This window comes from Gossypium raimondii, chromosome 10, assembly GCF_025698545.1.
Source record: "Gossypium raimondii isolate GPD5lz chromosome 10, ASM2569854v1, whole genome shotgun sequence".
NCBI classification, from domain to species: domain Eukaryota; kingdom Viridiplantae; phylum Streptophyta; class Magnoliopsida; order Malvales; family Malvaceae; genus Gossypium; species Gossypium raimondii.
This window is the reverse complement of record NC_068574.1, coordinates 4,883-24,205: the sequence shown is the minus strand read 5'-3', so window position 1 is coordinate 24,205 and position 19,323 is coordinate 4,883. Positions and strand designations below refer to the sequence as shown.

The 19,323-nt window shown below is 34.1% G+C and overlaps 4 protein-coding genes across 4 annotated transcripts; all 4 read right to left on the bottom strand.

Annotated features, from left to right (window-relative positions):
- Positions 1-2,190: 2,190 nt before the first annotated feature.
- On the bottom strand, positions 2,191-4,236 carry LOC105775111 (uncharacterized). Its single transcript, XM_012597642.2, has 3 exons — positions 4,199-4,236; positions 3,379-3,547; positions 2,191-3,116 (listed from the first exon to the last, which is right to left on the bottom strand). The coding sequence occupies exons 1-3, from the start codon at positions 4,234-4,236 to the stop codon at positions 2,775-2,777; spliced, it is 549 nt and encodes a 182-aa protein (XP_012453096.2). The 3' UTR covers positions 2,191-2,774.
- Positions 4,237-6,351: 2,115 nt separating this feature from the next.
- On the bottom strand, positions 6,352-7,294 carry LOC105776025 (uncharacterized). Its single transcript, XM_052621973.1, has 4 exons — positions 7,106-7,294; positions 6,971-7,033; positions 6,765-6,869; positions 6,352-6,677 (listed from the first exon to the last, which is right to left on the bottom strand). Exons 1-4 carry the CDS (start codon positions 7,292-7,294, stop codon positions 6,582-6,584), a joined length of 453 nt encoding a protein of 150 aa, XP_052477933.1. The 3' UTR covers positions 6,352-6,581.
- A 3,228-nt stretch (positions 7,295-10,522) lies between these two features.
- Positions 10,523-12,279, bottom strand: LOC128033808 (uncharacterized). The gene is made up of 4 exons (XM_052621972.1): positions 12,226-12,279; positions 11,622-11,826; positions 11,168-11,318; positions 10,523-11,046 (listed from the first exon to the last, which is right to left on the bottom strand). Exons 1-4 carry the CDS (start codon positions 12,277-12,279, stop codon positions 10,989-10,991), a joined length of 468 nt encoding a protein of 155 aa, XP_052477932.1. The 3' UTR covers positions 10,523-10,988.
- Positions 12,280-14,766: 2,487 nt separating this feature from the next.
- On the bottom strand, positions 14,767-17,032 carry LOC105776021 (uncharacterized). Its single transcript, XM_012598485.2, has one exon. The coding sequence runs from the start codon at positions 16,828-16,830 to the stop codon at positions 15,064-15,066; it is 1,767 nt and encodes a 588-aa protein (XP_012453939.1). The 5' UTR covers positions 16,831-17,032; the 3' UTR covers positions 14,767-15,063.
- Positions 17,033-19,323: the final 2,291 nt, after the last annotated feature.

Genomic DNA, 19,323 nt, shown 5'->3' with positions numbered 1-19,323 from the left:
TTTTCTTGATTTGAAGGGTTTTTTTTTTTGTGAATAAAAAAACAATATTCAAGGTTTTGGGATTTTCGAGGAAAATTGAGCCCTAACGTATTGGGTTCCGATTTTCTTTGCTAACTTCAAATTACCAAGGATATTCTTTATTTTAAATACGAGCATCAAAAATCATTTTTGGGAACTTAATTTGTCGTGCCCTAACGTATTGGGTGTGGTATGTTACCTTCTCGAAATGAAGATTTTCGCATAAAATAAAAGTGATATTCAAAGTTCGGGGATTATGAGGAATTGTACTCTAACGTATTGGGACTCGATTTCTTTACATGACTTGAACAATTGATTATTGTTTTTTTCAAATTTCATCATTTGAGTTTATTTTAAAATCCTTTTAACTTTCGACACTAAGACATCCAATAATCAATTTGGTACCAATTTTGGGCGTTACGAGGGTGCTAACCCTTCCTCGTGTGTAACTGACCCCCGAACTCGTTTTCTCAAAATTCATGGACCAAAACAATTTTTAAGGTGAGCCGATCACACCTTAATAAAGGATCGGTGGCGACTCCAGTTTTATTTTTAAAGTCGACAACTAAATTTTTGTTTTTCAAAAAACGGTTTCGACAGTTATGGTTGTATAAAATTGCTTACAATCATATTCGGCCAGTTTCTACCATTTATTTTTATCCAGAATTTAGGAATAGGCTTTGAAATTGGCAATTAGGAAAAAGAGAATGGCTTGTACCTTAAAACAGAGAGTAAGAATAGGTTGGTTTCGAAAAAAATGGTTTGGCACCAACAATGATGCAACTAAATTGTGCTGACGCTCAAAAAAGAGCTGCCTTCCCGAGATTCTAACCTCAAATGAAGCATAAAAGGGTTTGGGAAACTTAGGATAAGACAGCTCCACACTGACGACTAAAAGACCCTGGTATGGTTCCACTTTTGGACCTGTATCTTTGAATTTTGGGTCAAAGTTATCCATATCTACATTTGCTGTCCATGTCCAAGTTGGAGTAGTTTATTAGGTTTGTTCTAAGTTGCCAAAGTTTGTGGACTATTTTGGGGAAATTATCGAAACCGACTGAAGATTAGATTTAAACCACTTTATCTTAGGTTAATCAATTTAGGACCGCCTAGAAATTTGTCATCAGTACGACGGAATTCACATTTCACTTTTAGAATACAGAATATATTTATCTAATTTCTGATACTCATATTCAGATATTCTTACATTGGGAGTATTTGAACTTTCCAAACAAAAGAATCATGCATTGGAAACATAATGCAATTCTATCATTAAATATCATAAGTTGCCTTTAGCTTTAGAAGTAAATTGAGTAGCTGCATAAGAATTTCTTTTTATATAGTAAAGGTAATTTCACTTCTCTTTTGGGTCTATTTGTTGGTATTTTGATAGGTAAAATGTTTTCGAGATTAATGCAACGTATTGAGTTTTATGTCTTTTAAACTATGTTACCTAGACTCTTCATTTTGTTTTTTTCTAAAAGATGATGATCTAAATATATGGAAATACTTTTAAATGTTTAGTATACCCATGTTGGACGCATCCTTATATTGTATCTGACACTAACCCTCGATTCTAAGTAACAGCCTTTTAATATTGTTTTGAGATAGTCTTTCTCCCTCTATTTAAGTTCTAAATATGTTCAATATTATTCTTGCAGGTCTACGATATAACAGGTTTTATCAGCCCTTTTTGTTTCAAAGGATATGGAAAACTAAGTGATAAAGAAAAAGTGGATGGAACAATCGCTGCAATTTTATCCTATGTTCTTTTCTTCTTTTCCTTTTTCTTGTATAAAAAATTGTTCAAAATATAACTTTCTTTCCTAAATTTCTTTGCAACATTGATCTAGATAGCCTTATCTTGTACAGGGGATTTTCAACTTTCCATGCTTTAATTGCAGCATGGGCCTCTCTCTACCTCCTTCTATTCTCATTTCTTAGTGGAGAATCAATTGCGGAAGCCACATCCGACTTAGGAATCTCTCCAGCAGCCACACAAGCAAGCAAATTCATTCCAGCACCATCCGCAACTGGCATGCATGCATTTGCTTTAGTGTACTTAAACAAAAATATCAATTAGAGTATTTATGGACTTCAAAGAAGCCCTCTGCATCTTCCTTGATTTAATTTCATTTCCACAAGATGAGGAAGCAACTTTTGTGACTTCGGTTATTTTCTTAAGATCTTCTCCGGTTCTACAGTATTCTTCATCAGGAACAGCTGCGGGTGAACTCTCTCCCTCATCAGACCCAGTCAGCAGATCTTTTACATCATTGCTCTGCCAGGATTCATTATTTACATCAGTCATAACATTTTCCTGGTAAGTACCACTCTTCTCCTTCATGTTATGTTTGAATTGTTCCTGCTTCTCTGAAAGCACAGGAGAAGAAGCTCTGCTGTTTGTAACCAATTGATCTTCAAGAAATCCTCCACTGACACTTTGTGCTGGACCTTAACCTCGATTTGGGATTTTAACAATGAACTTATTACCATTACCCTCAGCGATAAGAGCATCCACCGCCTTTTCACATGTTAAACTGGACTGTGGTACTTTTCCAGGAACAGAATTTCTGTGCAAAGAAGAATTGTTGCATGGTCCGGTTTCCCTTTGAACCCCCAATGGCCCCGGCAAACCATTAATGAATTTCCAGTGCCGTGATGAGCTACCTGAGATTTTAGTCACAGTTCCTGAACCAGCTGCAGAACTTCTTGCATCCTCCTTTACTGGAATTTCCCCCATCTTCGCATGATCACTAGAACATGACAGTATTGTTGTGGGATTGACTAGAACTGTTGATTTTCTCATCCCTTGTGATTGTTTGAGGATCAGAGGTGCCAACAATAGTAGCATTCCGCGCCTTTGTTCTGGCTGAAGCAGGCAATGTTGATGCCTTCATAGGTACCGGCATTGCAGAAGCAGACTTGGTTGCAGTCCCTCCTTGAAAAAGCTTAACAAAACCAATTTTAGTTGCAGAGAATTGTGTTGCTGAACTCTTCACTGCAACCTCAGAAGGTCTATAGTGCTTGATTCCACATTTAGCAACATCAGACCAGGGAACAGACTGATTTGGACCGTATTTAGCATCCAACTCAACCTGAACTCTTTTTTTTCCATGTATTCCGCGCCTTTGTTCTGGCTGAAGCAGGCAATGTTGATGCCTTCATAGGTACCGGCATTGCAGAAGCAGACTTGGTTCCAGTCCCTCCTTGAAAAAGCTTAACAAAACCAGTTTTAGTTGCAGAGAATTGTGTTGCTGAACTCTTCACCTCAGAAGGTCTATAGTGCTTGATTCCACATTTAGCAACGTCAGACCAGGGAACAGACTGATTTGGACCGTATTTAGCATCCAACTCAACCTGAACTCTTTTTTTCCATGTATCAACTAAACTCCTTGCTTTCTTCTGTATTTCAACATTTCTATGAGTACGCAAAAGATTCACAGACTTGCCAATGCTACACATCTGCAGAACTGTAAGATTTACTGGTAGCTTATTAAGTGCTTGGAGTAAGGTTAAAAGAAGCCCACTATACCCCGACCAAAAAACACAGAAAACAACAAAAGTTAGGCGGAACACAAGCCCAAACAATAAAATCGAAACCCAATAACCCAATCCACAACAGGTTTTTACTAAGCAAAAAATAAAAAGAAATAGATTGTAAGTAGTAAACAGAGGGAAACACAAAATTCAAAAATAAAAAACATATATTAAAATATAAACAAACAAAAATAACAACCACACCGAGATCCATAGGCTTCAAACACACAACAAACAGTTAATTGTAAAGCAGAAAACAAAAATCCTAAATACACACTGAAATACGAGTAAAAAAGCGTAGATTTGAAACTAAAACAATAAAACATTCAAGTAATTCTTAATTATGTGACATGTATAAATCAAAAACATTTATTAAAAAAACTCTAAAAATTTAATTTACATTAAAGTTTTTAAATTTATTTAATTTAAAAACAATTGCTTTAAAATTAGACAGTCATGTTCAAAAATATTTTAGAAATCTTTTTAAAGTTAAATACTATCGAAAGAAAACCGGATATAAAAACAACGCAAACACATTCCAAAACAACTCAACCCAAAACTTTAATGTAAATAGATCACAAACCGGTATCCAAAAAGAGAACACAAAGATTTAGAGACTTCCACAATCGAAGCAACTTACAGTGCATTTACAAATAGGGTCAGACAACTTTCCGTCATTTCATAGAACCTCCAAGCGGGATAAAAGCCCAAAATCTAAGCAGAACAGAAGACCATAAACTAAGCAGGGCACAGGCCCAAAAGCCAAAACAGAAGGCCAAAAAGAGAAACGGAAACAGTATTGTGCGAAGAAAAAACTAATATAGCTATATTTTACACAGATACATGAACAAATATTATTAGGATTTAATTATTGTTTTTTCAATAAAGTTTACAATCACCGAAACGTTGTTTGTATTAATTCATTTGTATAAAATAATAAACCAGGTCGGATCCAATTTAATATTTATAAGAATATTTTTAGAAATATTTTACTTGTTTAAATAATGCATATATAATTATTTCAATAGTTTTCCATTCTTTATAGAAATGCGAAACGATCAAAACCGGCATATAGGATTCCAGATTGGGACATTCTGTTTCTTAGTTTTCTCAAAAAATCTGTACTTTAGTTTTAAAAATAATAATAATCTAATTGGAATGCTTGTTAATATTGATAGTAATTGAAGAATTGAAGAATTTCAACCGATTTGCTAATTGCAAAGGTTTTTTAATTAATTGTTTTGCAGCAATTTACATGATCCATATATAATTATTTAAATAGTTTTTCATTGTTAATAGAAATGCGAATTCTAGGTATTGTAGAAGAAAAAACTGTAAAATCCGATTTAATTTATCGTAATCGATTAGTTAACATGTTGGTTAACCGTATTCTGAAACACGAAAAAAATAATTGGCTTAACATATTATCTTTTGTTCTCCAATTGACTTATGTTATGGGATAAGTTGATTTTTGCTCCCACAAACTTTTTCTTTAAATCCTTCAGTTCTTCGCTCCACTAAATACCCAGTTCAAATTCATTTTTCTTTTTCCTCTCTTTAGTACCAAAAGTTCAAATCTTAGAATTGATACGATATACACTTTTTTCCATGCACTCCATTTTAAGCATCAGTCATAATGGTATGATCCCTTCTCTTCAAACTAACGTGTAAAAGACATGAAGATTCTTCATTTTCTGCTTTCTGGTAACCATTACTGCACATATAATCTTAGAGCAACAACTGACTAACTAAAAACCAATTTTTGTGTGTTTTTCTATGAAATTTGTTCAAAATAATCCATAATCCTGGTTTTCAATCAATTATGTTTGTTTCATGACCGTGTTTAATTGATGTTTATACACTCATCTTTTCTTGGGTAGTCTGCAAACCTTAAGCAAGAAAAGAACTAGGGGGACTATTGGAACAGTGTAATAAATGATCAAACCATGCCAGAAGCAATCAAATGCCTTTTTCATGAACATCTGGATTCAGTTTTTAATTCTGAGAATAAAATAAAGCACTTTGTCAATGATTTCAACAGCAGAAAAAGCCTTATTAACATACCACAGCAGACCCAAGTACAAAGAAGAATATAGCACCTATGTTAAGGACTTTAAGAATCAGAAGCAAACATAAATTGACAGAAAAAGGAAAAAGCTTGAATTAATGGAGTTCATACTTGTATTAGTACTTAGAAACACAGAACTAGCTCTGCTATTGGGATCGAACTTCAAGCTTTTCTTAGTTATACTTTTTCGGTTTTGCTATTAAACTATTTCGATTTTTAAGAGAATTTACAGATAAGAAGACCGTAGCTACTGAGGAAAACTTGCTGTTTAATTCTAGATAAAGCTAATTCAAACACATTGATTCCATCACTGTTAAACAAAACCCTATTGCTTGGGACATTCACCTCAAGCTCGCAGGATCAGAGTTTTATATACAGAAAACTAGCAAGATTTGGTCATATTTCTTCCTCTTTTTTGTTTAATTAATAAACCCTTTCTTCTATCACTAATGATAAAAATCATTGTTTTGGCAACCTAGTCTTCCTCCATTTGCTTGATTGCCCATTACCTCGTGCAGAAAACAAGTGGTTCTAGCTTTTGAAGAGTGAACCTAGATGAGAGGAGAATAGTAAGGGAAGTAATTAGAGAAAACATAATACTAACAAAACTTTCAGTTTAAACACAATGGCAACTACCTTAAAGGTTTCTACTGTCATCTAAGTGGATCAACATTAGAGGTCAAACATTTAAAAAACTGCAGGTTATGATAATTGAGCTCGATGCGGAAGAATAAAGTAAAGGGATTGTTATTTAAGATTTTCAGCAGTTCAAGTACATAGGTATACAATCAAAGTTTCTTTATGTAAAATCAAGAAAGAACCATGTCTTTGTTCATCATATATCATTCTCAAGTAGGCAACGGAAACAATTAAACAATTTTTTGTAGCAGCAACCAAATACCAGTGGCCCAACCAACCACAACATCGTAAAAAAGATTCATGAATTGCTATAGATTCATGAATCGTTTTCAGCAGTTTCCTTCCTTAACGCCTGAAGTCTTTCTTTCAGTTTCTTACTCTGTTCAAAATTAGCCTTCCTCTTCAAAGCTTTCTGCCAAATAAAAACATCGTGTTTCAAACAGAGTCACGACAATGATACTAGAAACTGAATTTCCCCCTAGAGCTGAGAATAACTCACTTCCTGCCGGAAACAGCGATCGAGCTTTATCTTTAATTCTGTACATTCACCGAAGAATTTAGTTATTGGATGCTCTAAATGACACTTTTGGAATTCCTCGATGACCTGCCAAAAGATAAAGTCATATGATTAATTTAACAAGAACCAAACTTTCCTTCCAATCCAACAGCTAAAAATATTAGATTCAACACCAAGTTTGTACTTACTTCAGCACACATAGGATGCCTGTGTAAAGTCAGAGGAGGGTGAATTTTTCCAGCAGAATATATTCAACGATCTGTATTATGAAATTTAAACAAGCAACAGATTTCAAATGAACCTATTAATAAATTTGCAGAAACCTCAGGGTGTGAGACGGCGATGACGAGCTTGCTGCGCAACTGACTACCAATTGCACTGCTTGCAAGCCGCGCGACTGACTGCCGATTACAAGGGTTGAGTTGAGCGACGGAAAGAGGCTGTGAGGGATGGGTTGTAGCGGCTGCCGGCTGAGAATCGAGTGGAGAGAGTGAGTTCTGCCTGAACAGCATCGATTGAGGTGAGAGATAAGATGACTCGAAGGTGAAGGGCGATCTGTCTAGGAGGTGGGTGAGGGACCGACTATCTAAGGGTGTTTCCGTTTTAGGAATTTAAGGATTAGGAATAGGTTTAATTTAATTTTTTATTTGTATCGTTAAATGTTTTTGGTTAAACTACAAAAATCATCACTTAACCACGTCTTTGATTCTATTTTGATGATTCAATTTTTTCTTCAATTTTTTAAAATTAAATATTTTAATTATTTCCCATTAATTATCAGAAAGCTATATTGTGTCTTTTTTTGCCTAATAAAATTTTAGCTCTATAATATTTATAGATTCTATCAATTTAATCCTAAATCTAAAAATTCAACAAATTTATCTTTTAATGTTTACAAAATTTATCATTTTAGTTTAAATTCTAAATTCAATAATTTAACTCTCAACTTTACAAAATTTTCCAATTTAATTCTATTTCTAAAAATTTAAAAATTTAATTTTATTTAAATATTCATTCACATACCTCTAAAACCCACTAAACAAAAAGAATATTTAACACCATTCGTACTGTGCTCATATGAACTAATGTCACCTTCGTGATGATGATAAAAAAAATTAAGTTGACATAAATTCAACTAATTGTCATAATTTAAATTAATATAATATTATTCAATTAAATTTCTCTCAAAATTAACAGTTTTAAACTATTACTCAATAATTATTTTGAATTTTTTATTTTAAAAATATATAGAGACCTAATATTCGAGTAGAGAAAATAATATAATGTGAAATTTTGATAGAATGAAAAACCTTAAAAAGCTTTTTTTCGCCTTGAAAAGGCTGAGAGAAGAAAAAACAAGAGAGAAGGAAAATATCTGTAAAGAAGGGAAAAAGAGTAGCTAAAAAAGGAGAATGGAACGTTAGAAATAAAGGAAAAATAGGACAGAATATGGGAATAAGCTGGTCATTTATTGCCAACTGGTTAGTTTAATTTATTGTAATATTTATGAAAAAATTGAAAAGAGAAAATTCCTAATACAATTTCAGATTTTTGCTTCCCATTAAGTAATTGACAAACTTTTTTTATTGTTGATTTCTAAAACTGAAAACCAAAAGCCATAAAATAAACCAAAAAATACAAGTGCAAAAGCATAGTTCTTAAAAGGGAGAACGGAAAAGATAATGTTGGAGAAAAGAGGTAAAATACCTGATGAAGCAAGGGAGTCCAAAAATCCCAAAAACAGAAACGGTAGAGAGAATCACAATATAGTGTCTTTGAATTCTTCCGGGCATAAAAAATATAAGAGGTAAAATTTGAACTGAGACGGGCATAATAACGGAGAGAATAAAAGGGAAAGAAATGTTAAAAAAAAAGGAAAATGAGGAGAGAATAAACAATCCCACAGGAACTAAACAGAAACCCGAAAACCATGACCATTATAACAGCCAAAAAAAGAGAGGTTAACTATCACAAGTCGCAAAAAACCAATGGCCACATAGGCCCATTGAAAATTAAATTCGATCCAAAGAAAATTTACTTTAATTTTGACAATTTAGAAAACAACAATCAAATAAAACAAACGCATCAATGTTACTGCAAACAAAACCATGAGATTGTAGAGAGATACCTTGGGTTGATATGAATGGCCGACGTCCACAAAAGAGAAACCTTCGTCTTCTACATAATTAACAATACCAAAGCGAAGATGAGTAATTTGGATTTTTTGAAAAATAAATCAGTAATACGATTCAAATATGAAACTTTGAAAGAAAACTCTCATCGTAAGATCAAAAAAGGTAAATATACTGCGTTCTTCATAAGAAAGAAAACAACACCTAGTTAACATCTTCTAATGCAACACAATAAACACTTGTAACTACTTTGTAATATAAAACAACATTTTCAGTTAAATTGCATCCCTAATTCCATCCAGGCCATGCATTTAGATATTACCCGAATATTTCAATCAAAATCTAATTCCAAATCATATAAGCACCAGCACACAAACAGTTCCAACTAAGTTCATCGATGACCTCCACTCAACTATTTTAAAGAAAACCTATCCCGATCCTTACTGATGAGTGAAAGCACCTAGCAGTGTGAAAAGAAAACCAGAGACTAATATGCACCACCTTAGCACCAGATAAAATGCAAGAATTTTCACTCCAAATATGACAATGTTCTTCTAGTTAAAATTGATATTGATCCCAAAGTCTCTTACGTTCTATTCTATTTGAAAACACACAACAACGCCATACAAACTGTATTTTTCCTTTAAAAAAGAAAATCAAACAACACTTGTATAAGGAAAGTGGCCTTAAATATATATTCACTGTAGATTAAATGAAAACAGCCAAGTGTTCAAGTAATTGGAAACAGCTATTCCCTGACCTTAAATATATATAAACTGTAGATTAAAGATATTAACCTCATATAACACTCAAGATTAAACTTACCAGTAAACAGAGAGTAGGCTTTCCCTAACATACCTATATCTTGACAGTTCAGAAAATTAGAGCATAACTTTTTCACATTGTCCTAATCAAATTTCCACATCAACCATTAATAATTCGGAAAATTTTGAATTAAACCCAAGGCACCACAAGAAGGTTATTCAAAGAATCAAATTCATGCAAACTAATATGATATAAACCGAAGTCATTAACCAATGGCTTAAAAAGGAAAGTGGGCTCAATTTGTTAGTTTCTATCTCACAAACACAAACACTCTAACTAAAAACAAGGCAAGAAAGATACTAACTAAAAACAGTTATATATGGACAGGAAGACTACTACATATCCCAAGGACAGGCCGATTAAACTAATTATTGTAGAGTTTCACAGGGAATTATTTAATTAAAGTCATTCATATGCGCCGATTTACTGATGGTTGACTTAACAATTGGGATACTCGTTTCACAGTACTTATAATCCAGCCAATCAGAGATTTTTCTTTCGCAGCACATCAGACTAGAAAGCAGTTTTTTATACACGAGACCATTAGGCTATCTGGACTGTCACATTAGAAAGAAAGACAGGCAAAAAAGTTTAAAGCATTATCTTAAGTGAGATAAAAGATGAAAAACACATTCAATTGAATACATAGAAAACAACACATAGTTAACATCTTCTAATGCAACACAATAACCACTCGTAACTACTTTTTGATATAAAACAACCTTTTCAGTTAAATTGCATCCCTGATTCCAGCCATGCCATGCATTTAGATATTACCTGAATATTTCAATCAAAATCCATTTCCAAATCATATAAGCACCAGCACACAAACAATTCCAACTAAGTTCATCGAGGAGCTCCAGTCAACTATTTTAAAGAAAATCTACCCCGATCCTTACTGATGAGTGCAAGCACCTAGCAGTGTGAAAAGAAAACCAAATATGCATTGATCCATGGACAGACTAATATGCACCACCTTAGCACCAGATAAAATGCGAGACTTTTCACTCCAAATATGACCATGTTCTTCTAGTTAAAATTGCTGTTAATTGATCCCAAAGTCTCTCACTTTCGATTCTATTAGAAAACACACAACAATGCCATACAAACTGCATTTTTCCTTTAAAAAAGAAAATCAAACATCACTTGTATAAGGAAAGTGGCCCTAAATATATTAACTGTAGATTAAATGAAAACAGCTAAGTGTTCAAGTAATTTGAAACAGCTATTCCCTGACCTTAAATATATATTAAGTAGATTTATTCATCATGCAGTTCTGACTGCTAATCTTATTCATCATGGACAATCTGGAGTTCAAGAAATCAGTTAATACACGAGGGGAAAACCACGACAGACAGGAAGGGATTTATCAAAACGAATTCAAAGTTACATGGCAGAGTTAAATGGGCTGGAGGAAAGAACGCTTACCTCAGATGTTGATAGAAGGCAGAGACAACATGAAGGGAACACAAGGGTAGCAATTTATTTTGACGCAGCTGTCGACGGAAGATTTTCCAAATCGGCTTCGGGTCTGGTGGTTCGGGGATTGATGGGCGAGATTTTAGCCTCGAAGACAGTCCTACACACCGCAATGTCGTCCCCGTTCATGTCAGAGGCACATGCACGTTTACAAGCCGTTAAATTAGGAATTTTAATGGGTTTTAACTTTTAACTCAATAGAAATTGTAGGGGATTCAAGAATGGTCATTCAAAAATGTAAATCAGCAGCGTCAGATAAATCAGTTATTGGGGCGATTGTTAGAGCATTCAAAGCAAAAAAGACCATTTTCAAGAAATCAATTTCAAGTTTGTTCAAAGATCAGGAAATGGTTGCGCCCACGAACTCGCGAAAGAAGCATTAAAACGGGGAGAAGAAAAGCACCTGGAGGGAGCAGTAATAGTCTACAATAGACCCGAACAAGAGGAAAGATGGCCGAGGCACCCAGATTGAAGAGGTTTTCACGGAAGGTTTGCAAGGAAAAGAGATAGCAGGAAATGGAAGATTTTTTTGAACTGGCTATCGATTGGACTGCTGTTACAGAGATGTGAAAAGGCAACAATTTAGTGGAGATCAGGTATTGGGTTTCCTGTTTTTTAATTTTATATTTTATTCATTTTACGCATGTTATTATCAAATAATAAAAATATATTTAAATAATATTTAAATTAGTTAATCTTATTATATTTTAATAAGAATATAAAAATATTATAATTTATTATTAATATTTTAATATATGAAATATAAATTTTAAATATTTTAAACGATAAATATTAATTATTTATAAAAAAGAAATACTATATTATTAAAGGGTAAAAAATTAAACACCAAAAAGTGTAAAAAATTTAGCCAAAAACAGTTCTTTTTAAGCAATGAAAAATTGTCCTTTAACAGTAGACTTCCAATTTTTCTTTTTTTCTTTTTTTAATCGTAGAAGAAGAAACATATAAATTAAATAGATACAATAATCAGGTTTCCTCCAACTAACCAACTTTACAGTCCTCAAAGTGCTGCTTATAATACTATTATCAACATTCCCCATCACACTAATACATTGTTGTTACAGTTGCAAACTCCTTTCTAATACTGATTCAAGCTCTACAAAATTATCATAAAAAATAAATCCATTCCTGCGCTTCCATAGGTTCCAACATAATACTCCAAAGAGAATTTTCCAACTACTACTATCTCAAGCAAATAACTAGGATTAGAAAGAATCTAGTTAGCCCATTTAAGAATCTGCATAATCATGAATTCAACAAATTTCTCCTCCCAAACCAACCGCTTCCAAATGATCGACACTACGATATATCTATAATACACATGGTCTAAAGTTTCATCCTCAACTCCGCACACTTCAAACCTCGCACCAATGATCATATGTCTTCTCTTCCTTTCATTGTTTGTTAATAATTTATCCAAACACATTAACCATAGGAAAACTCAAATTTTTTGGGGTCCTCTAAAATGCCATATTGGTTTCCACCATTCTTGCACCCTCTCCATTTAAATTATTTGACGCCACTGAATAGGCCGATTTGACAGTGAATCTCCTATTAGCATCCCATCTCCAAGCCAAAGAATCCACATTGCCCTCTTTGACCGACGGAAGCATTGCTGCCAATTAAGCAAAATATTGTATGGTAAAACATCTTCCAATAAACTCTAATTCTAATCACCATCTGGTGTAACCATTCAAGCCATTGACCCATATATGATTCTATCACTATTCCTCTCATCAACCCAATTAATCAGTATCCAATGTCAACCAGCTACACATCTCTCCAAAAATCAACATTTCCACTATTTCTAATATTCCAAACCATTCATTGACGAACCATCTTCCATACTTGGCATACTCCTTTCTAAAGTCTCGAGCAATTATTTCACTTGTTAGAAAGAGGCAGCATGTCGTTCCATCTATATTTCGTACACAGGATTTGCACCCATGTGTCGTCATCTCTGGAACCCAATTTTCATAAAAAAAAATATTCATTTTGTTTTTGGGTACATTTTATGCGAAGCCCCTTTCCAATGTAGGCTGGCAAACCTGCTCTCAACTACAAAATACTAGTGTTGAAATTCATGGCATCTCGGTGACTAAGCAAATTAAATTTTTGAATTTTGTATTAGGTGTATACTTTAATATGATAAATTAGGTTCTTTTCTATACTTAAACAGTTTGTAATTAAGTATTTTTATGTCATTTTAATCATTTTACGAATTATATATTAGTTATATATGATTGAATAAAATGATTCTTTTTATTATGTTGCTTAACCAGCGAATTCAAACCTAATAAAATCTAATGAGTTAATGCAGTGCGCAAGAAATGACTTGAACCGAATCAGCTAAAGAGCTAGTGGATTGGCCAGCAAGTCGGGACATTGAAGCTGCACCCTAGTCTATAATCTTTTCTCAAAATGTTCATTTACAGCACCACACTTGAAATGTGCGGCCCTAAATCTTTCATATTGGATTCTCTCACTGTAGCTTTTCCGGTTTTTCGAAGTTGAATAGATGATTGACTGATTCACAGGTCTGCACATCATTCCTCTAAATTCACTATACAATTTGGGCACAAAATATACCGTAAGAAAGACGGTCATGGCATGGGGTTTGAGCTTTGGATTTTGCTCTAGTGGGATGTCTGAATCCCTCTTCCTCAAAAATCTTGTAATTTTGATTGTGGATCCATTTATTATGAAAATCATTGAGTGGATGGACGGATGGATACGAATAAAAAAAAAAGGGTAGAAGTGGGAGGTAATTAACCTCAAGAAGAATTTAAGACCCAGTTCACCAGCATTTTTCTTCATGGAATTCCATGACGACCAAAGCTTCTTGTTCTTCATTTAAGTTCTCCATGTCTCTTCACGCCTTTTTGTATAGACAGATATCAATATATACAAAATTATGGAGGGATAGTATTTTGGCAAATAAGTATATTTATGAGTGATTTTGGAGCTCCTGCTCTGAAAACAAGATCCATCAATGACCCAGGACAACTCCCTTGATTGATGATGCAAACAACAAAATTTGGAGCCATGACCCGCGGTGCAGTGCAAGTGATGATTAGGATGAACAAACTTTGTAATGAAACAAGGGAAGGGAGTAGCTCTTGAAGCAGGGGATTCATATTCATATCTATCAATTACAGTTTAAACCCACCACCTCTTCTTCACCTCCATCTCCGTCTGCAACTTCTTAAAATATAGGATTAGGTGGCTGTACAGTACAAGGAAATACAAACTTGACCTACAACTCAACAAAAAGTTTCAAGAGCTACTCCCATGCTTTACTCCTCCAGCCACTGCCTACTTCACGTAATGAAACGTAGCAATTTTTGGTGACTTTTGTCAGTTAATTGACAGTTTTGGTTAAAAAAAAAAGGTCAATTGGTTGTTTTTTTTCCCATAAAAACTCAATTGGCTTTTCGCTAAAAGCTTTTTTTAACCCTTTAACTTCATATTTTTATTTTTAATCTTTCATCTTTAAATATGCAGTGGTGATAGTTCAAAATATATAAAAAAAAATTTAAATTTTGTTAATAAATTCAACAAGGATCCGGAAGACACATTCTACTGGATGTATTTGAGTGCAATAAAAGGCCCGACTGAATTTCTCATCAAGAGCAAAAGTTGCAAAACTAAAGCCAGAGCCATAGGAACTTGAATCCAGTCATACATACATACATACATACATACATACATACATACATACTGAGGGAGATAAAATCGAGATTTCCTATTTCACATTGGGTGTAGGATTAAATATGGCCACCCCAGTACCATGTTCATAATCTACAATCTACTTAAGCATAAAATTAGATCCTACAAGGCTCGAACTGCTCAATACCCTTCATAATATCTGCTTTGCAAGTTGTTTTATAGTGACCAGTCTGGTTACATCTGCTACAATGCACCGTGTGTTTCTCACGATTAAGCTCCTCTACGCATATCCGTTTCTTTTCAGGGCGTCCTGGTGGCCGGCGAAACTTGGGCGGTCGCACAACTTGAGCATCCTCATTCAAAGTACTAGGCGCCTCACCGAACTTGTTCCAGTCAATCTTCTGAGGAATGGGGTATATCTCTTCTGAATATGCCTCACAATAACTGGCAACTGTAAAGCATTTCTCTGCGAAAGCATATACATCTTTTCGGCATGACATGATTGCTGCCGCAGCATGTGCACAAGGTATTCCATAAAGTTGCCAATCACGACATGAACAAGAGTGTTTCCCAATATTCACAATGTCTGATCGTTCAGCTGATATAACCTCAAATTCTACTTCATCTGACCGCAGAACTTGATATGTTGATGCACGGCTGATAACTTCTCGCATGCGTGTCTCAGCACTAGGGGCTAGTACAGAAAACCAAGAATGACTTCTAGTTCGACGGTCCTCAAACTCAGACGTCAATTTGTTGTGAATTTGCTCAACCACCTGTATTATGGGTAACTCTCGAGCATCAAGAATCCACCGATCCTCAATGTTTGATGAGAGGTGCCCATAACGTGTCCCTTCGAAATACAACAATGCCCAGCGGGAAGGAGGAAATTGCTGTATCCACTTTGCAGCTTCAGGAGAAGCCTCCTCTATTTCAGCCATTTTCTCTTTAAAAGCAGTCGTAGTTGTAGCATATGCAGCTTTCCAGAGAAGATGGACAAGCCTTGAGTTCTTGAACTCTTTGCTAATGCTTTCACTAAGATAGCGCATGCAAAAGGCATGACAAGAATTTGGGAACTTTCTCCTTACTGCATCTAAAGTGCCTTTTTGACCATCTGATAGAAATGTGAGCTGTGGCATTTTCTCAGAATTCATCTCCAAAGCCTTATGCAACTCTGATAAGAACCAGATCCAGCTATCATCGTTTTCTGTATCAACAATGCCAAATGCAAGAGGAAATAAACCACCATCAGCATCAAAAGCAGTTGCTGAAAGCAAAGTACCGAGGTATTTGCTTTTAAGCTGGATTCCACCAAGCCCAACAATAGGCAAGCATCCACTCAAGAATCCACATATGGATGCATGGAAGGAAATAAACAGCCGCTGGAAACGGTTATCTGCACCAGTGGTGAATACCTCTGCAATACTTCCAGGGTTTGTTTTCTTTATTTGCTCACAAAATGTGGGAAGCATGCAGTATCCTTCTTCTGAAGAGCCATAAATAGCAGCAAGTCCCCGTTCCTTTGCACACCAAGCTTGCTTGTATGGTATGATGATCCCATATTGTTTATGAATGTCATGCAATATATCCTTTGGTTTGTAATTTATGTTATCCCGTAGTCGTTCCTCTATAAAACTCACAATCCAATCCATAGAAGCTTGATGGTGCCCATTTTGTGCATTTTTCCCACAAGTATGTGTTCCTTCAAGACTTCTAATTGTGAAAGTTGGAGCATTGGGAAGCTTAACTGCACGAATACGCCATGGACATCCTTCTGTGGCGCACTTAGCAAAGTAACGGATAAGGTCACTCTTTACAATACGCAGCTCAAAGTGCTGTGCAATGGCAGCTTCCTTAATAGCGTTACGGAAGGCCTTGACATCAGGGAACTCCTGACCAACAACAAAAGTGTGGTCTTCCATGGGGCAACCAATACAAATTATGATTTCATTCCATGCAATGACCAACTTACCATTGTCTTACCCAAGAAGGCAAGAGAGTTAACTTTTTTCAGTCAGGTAAAGAAGTTAAGAGGGCCAACAATTTTGAAGCCAACGAACAAACCATTCAGAGAGCTCCACATGAGCACTGTGAAGAATAACCATAACAAAATGAAAATTTGACATTAACAGAAGTACACGAATACCGTCAACTGCTTAAAATGAAATTTCATGAAAAGTGAAAATTGAGAAGATATGATTCAAATGGTTCACATCTGACCATATGTACAAACAACCAAAGCATGAAATAAGCAATACCTAATTCATTGGAAACATGCATAATAGTATACCTGTATTGGTAGGAGACACAGGAGTATCCTAGATATACTTCATATTACTATCTTAACTGAAAAACGAAACTATGCCATCCTTCCTAAAGCTAAAAGCTAATTGCTAAACACCCAATCTTCATAGTTGCAAGCAGCAATTTACTTCTAAACAAGGAACAAATACTAGTAATAATCTATTAAAACCAGGCTCTCAACTTATCTACCAAAATAAAATGCTTATATAATGTAAAAACTCAAACTTTTGAACAGCTTACATTTTACAACAGTGATTACAATGGAAATTGTCCTCATAATTTCAAATAATAAATTTTATTTTATTTTATTTCACATGTATCCTTTTGAGCTCAAATTCACTCTACGAAAGTTTACAAGAGGAAAATCCAGAAAGAAAATAAGAGAAAAAAACTACCACGCCACTTTAATAGCTACTTTCAAGCACCAAGAAAAAGAACAACTTTTGAAAATGTAAAGAAAAATTGAAATAAGGAAATCATTCTAACCTTTTCCCGTTATTAAGACTCTCATGCCAATAACAACAAAACCAAAACATGTTTTTAGTTTGAAATGGTTGATTGGTTGAACTTCATTAGTATTCAAGTGAAGTAGTTGAAATGCTAAAGTTGGTTGTGATTTGAAATTTGCAGGGAATGTTAGATAATTATAAAGGGGTTATATTGAAGTTTTTTTTAAATTTTCAATAGAACAGTTTTTGAACAGCAGCATTGATGTAAGTTTGAAAAATGTGGAAATAGAATTAGAAGTTGAGTGAGATATGAAATTAAATCTGAATGAGTCTACTTTCACATGAAAGCAATAGAGTAAGCAAAAGAGATATATACTTTTAGATATTTGAAATTTAGTGAGACAGGGTCAGAATGATTTTGAAGTCCCTTGTTCTGACTTTAGAAATTCATTAAAAATTGTACAATTGGAACTATGAGTTATAAATTATATGTTTAAATTCCTTAATGAGTCTATTTTAAGTAGAAATAAGTGGAAGCACCATATGAAGCCTATGCAATGAGATAATTAAGGAACGGTTACGGAAAATTGAGTACTTCACTTTCACTTTCCCATAGTATAACAATGGTCTTACGTATGATCACTTATCATTTGTCCCTGATCAGATAAGTGTAGCTAAGTTACCACTTATCACTTTTTCACTTGATCAGATAAGTGTAGCACTTATCACTTTTTCACTTGATCAGATAAGTGTAGCTAAAGCTACCACTTATCACTTTGTATCTTGATCAGATAAGTGTAGCACTTATCATTTTGTCACTTGATCAGATAAGTGTAGCTAAAGCTACCACTTATCACTTTGTCTCTTGATCAGAAGTACTCAAATCCGGCGTTCCGCTTAATTTGATCATTTATTCGATTTTCGCATTTTTATTTTATTCTCATTTCAACAATAAATACATTTCATCATACATTATATAATTCATGAAATTAACATTTAATTATTAAATTTCAGCCATATGAACTTACCTGGGTCGATTTGCAAAATTTGTAAAAGTTCAAGGACTAATCAACTACTTTTTCTTTTCCTCGGCTTGCTTCAGGTTCTCGATCTAAAATACTAATTTATTCATTCATCAGCATATAATTCTATTCTAATTCATTTCACAATTTATGCCCTTAAATTTTCGAAATTACACTTTTACCCCAAACTTTACAGTTTTTACAATTTGATCCCTACTCAATTAACCCCTCAATTGATCTAATTTTTCTCAATTAACACCTTTTCCAACTATTTTAGACTACTAAATATCCTTTCATATTCAAAACCGCAACACCAAACCCTAATTCCCAACTTTTTCACAATTAGGTCCCTAAAATCAATTTCTATCAAAATTACTTAATAGAATCATCATATAACAAAATTAAAGCTTTAATTCCATGTTTATTCATCATAAAAATTCAGTACTCATGGTAACTTTCAAAATCAGCCATAAAATCAATAACTAATGAAACAATTAGTTGGACCTAATTGTAAAAGTATCAAAACCACAAAAATTAGAAGAAATAATCAAGAATTAAACTTACATGATTCAAATATATGAAAAAACAGCTTGGAGGGACTCTTCAATGGCGTTTTTTGGCTGATAATTATGAAGAATTA

What these genes read in the sequence shown, in the direction of transcription:
- LOC105775111 (XM_012597642.2), bottom strand. Translation starts at nt 4,236, where the DNA reads ATGACGGAAAGTTGTCTGACCCTATTTGTAAATGCACT. An exon ending in ACCCTATTTGTAAATGCACT is followed by an intron (nt 3,548 to 4,198) that starts GTAAGTTGCTTC and finishes GTCGGGGTATAG; the next exon opens with TGGGCTTCTTTTAACCTTAC. An exon ending in CATGGAAAAAAAGAGTTCAG is followed by an intron (nt 3,117 to 3,378) that starts GTTGAGTTGGAT and finishes AAAAGAGTTCAG; the next exon opens with GTTGAGTTGGATGCTAAATA.
- LOC105776025 (XM_052621973.1), bottom strand. Translation starts at nt 7,294, where the DNA reads ATGCTGTTCAGGCAGAACTCACTCTCTCCACTCGATTCTCAGCCGGCA. An exon ending in GGCATCCTATGTGTGCTGAA is followed by an intron (nt 6,870 to 6,970) that starts GTAAGTACAAAC and finishes ATCTTTTGGCAG; the next exon opens with GTCATCGAGGAATTCCAAAA. An exon ending in ATCGCTGTTTCCGGCAGGAA is followed by an intron (nt 6,678 to 6,764) that starts GTGAGTTATTCT and finishes TTTATTTGGCAG; the next exon opens with AAAGCTTTGAAGAGGAAGGC.
- LOC128033808 (XM_052621972.1), bottom strand. Translation starts at nt 12,279, where the DNA reads ATGGGGAATGTTGATAATAGTATTATAAGCAGCACTTTGAGGACTGTA. An exon ending in CTTTGAGGACTGTAAAGTTG is followed by an intron (nt 11,827 to 12,225) that starts GTTAGTTGGAGG and finishes ATTAAAAAACAG; the next exon opens with GAAACCCAATACCTGATCTC. An exon ending in ACTATTACTGCTCCCTCCAG is followed by an intron (nt 11,319 to 11,621) that starts GTGCTTTTCTTC and finishes TGCGGTGTGTAG; the next exon opens with GACTGTCTTCGAGGCTAAAA.
- LOC105776021 (XM_012598485.2), bottom strand. Translation starts at nt 16,830, where the DNA reads ATGGAAGACCACACTTTTGTTGTTGGTCAGGAGTTCCCTGATGTCAAG.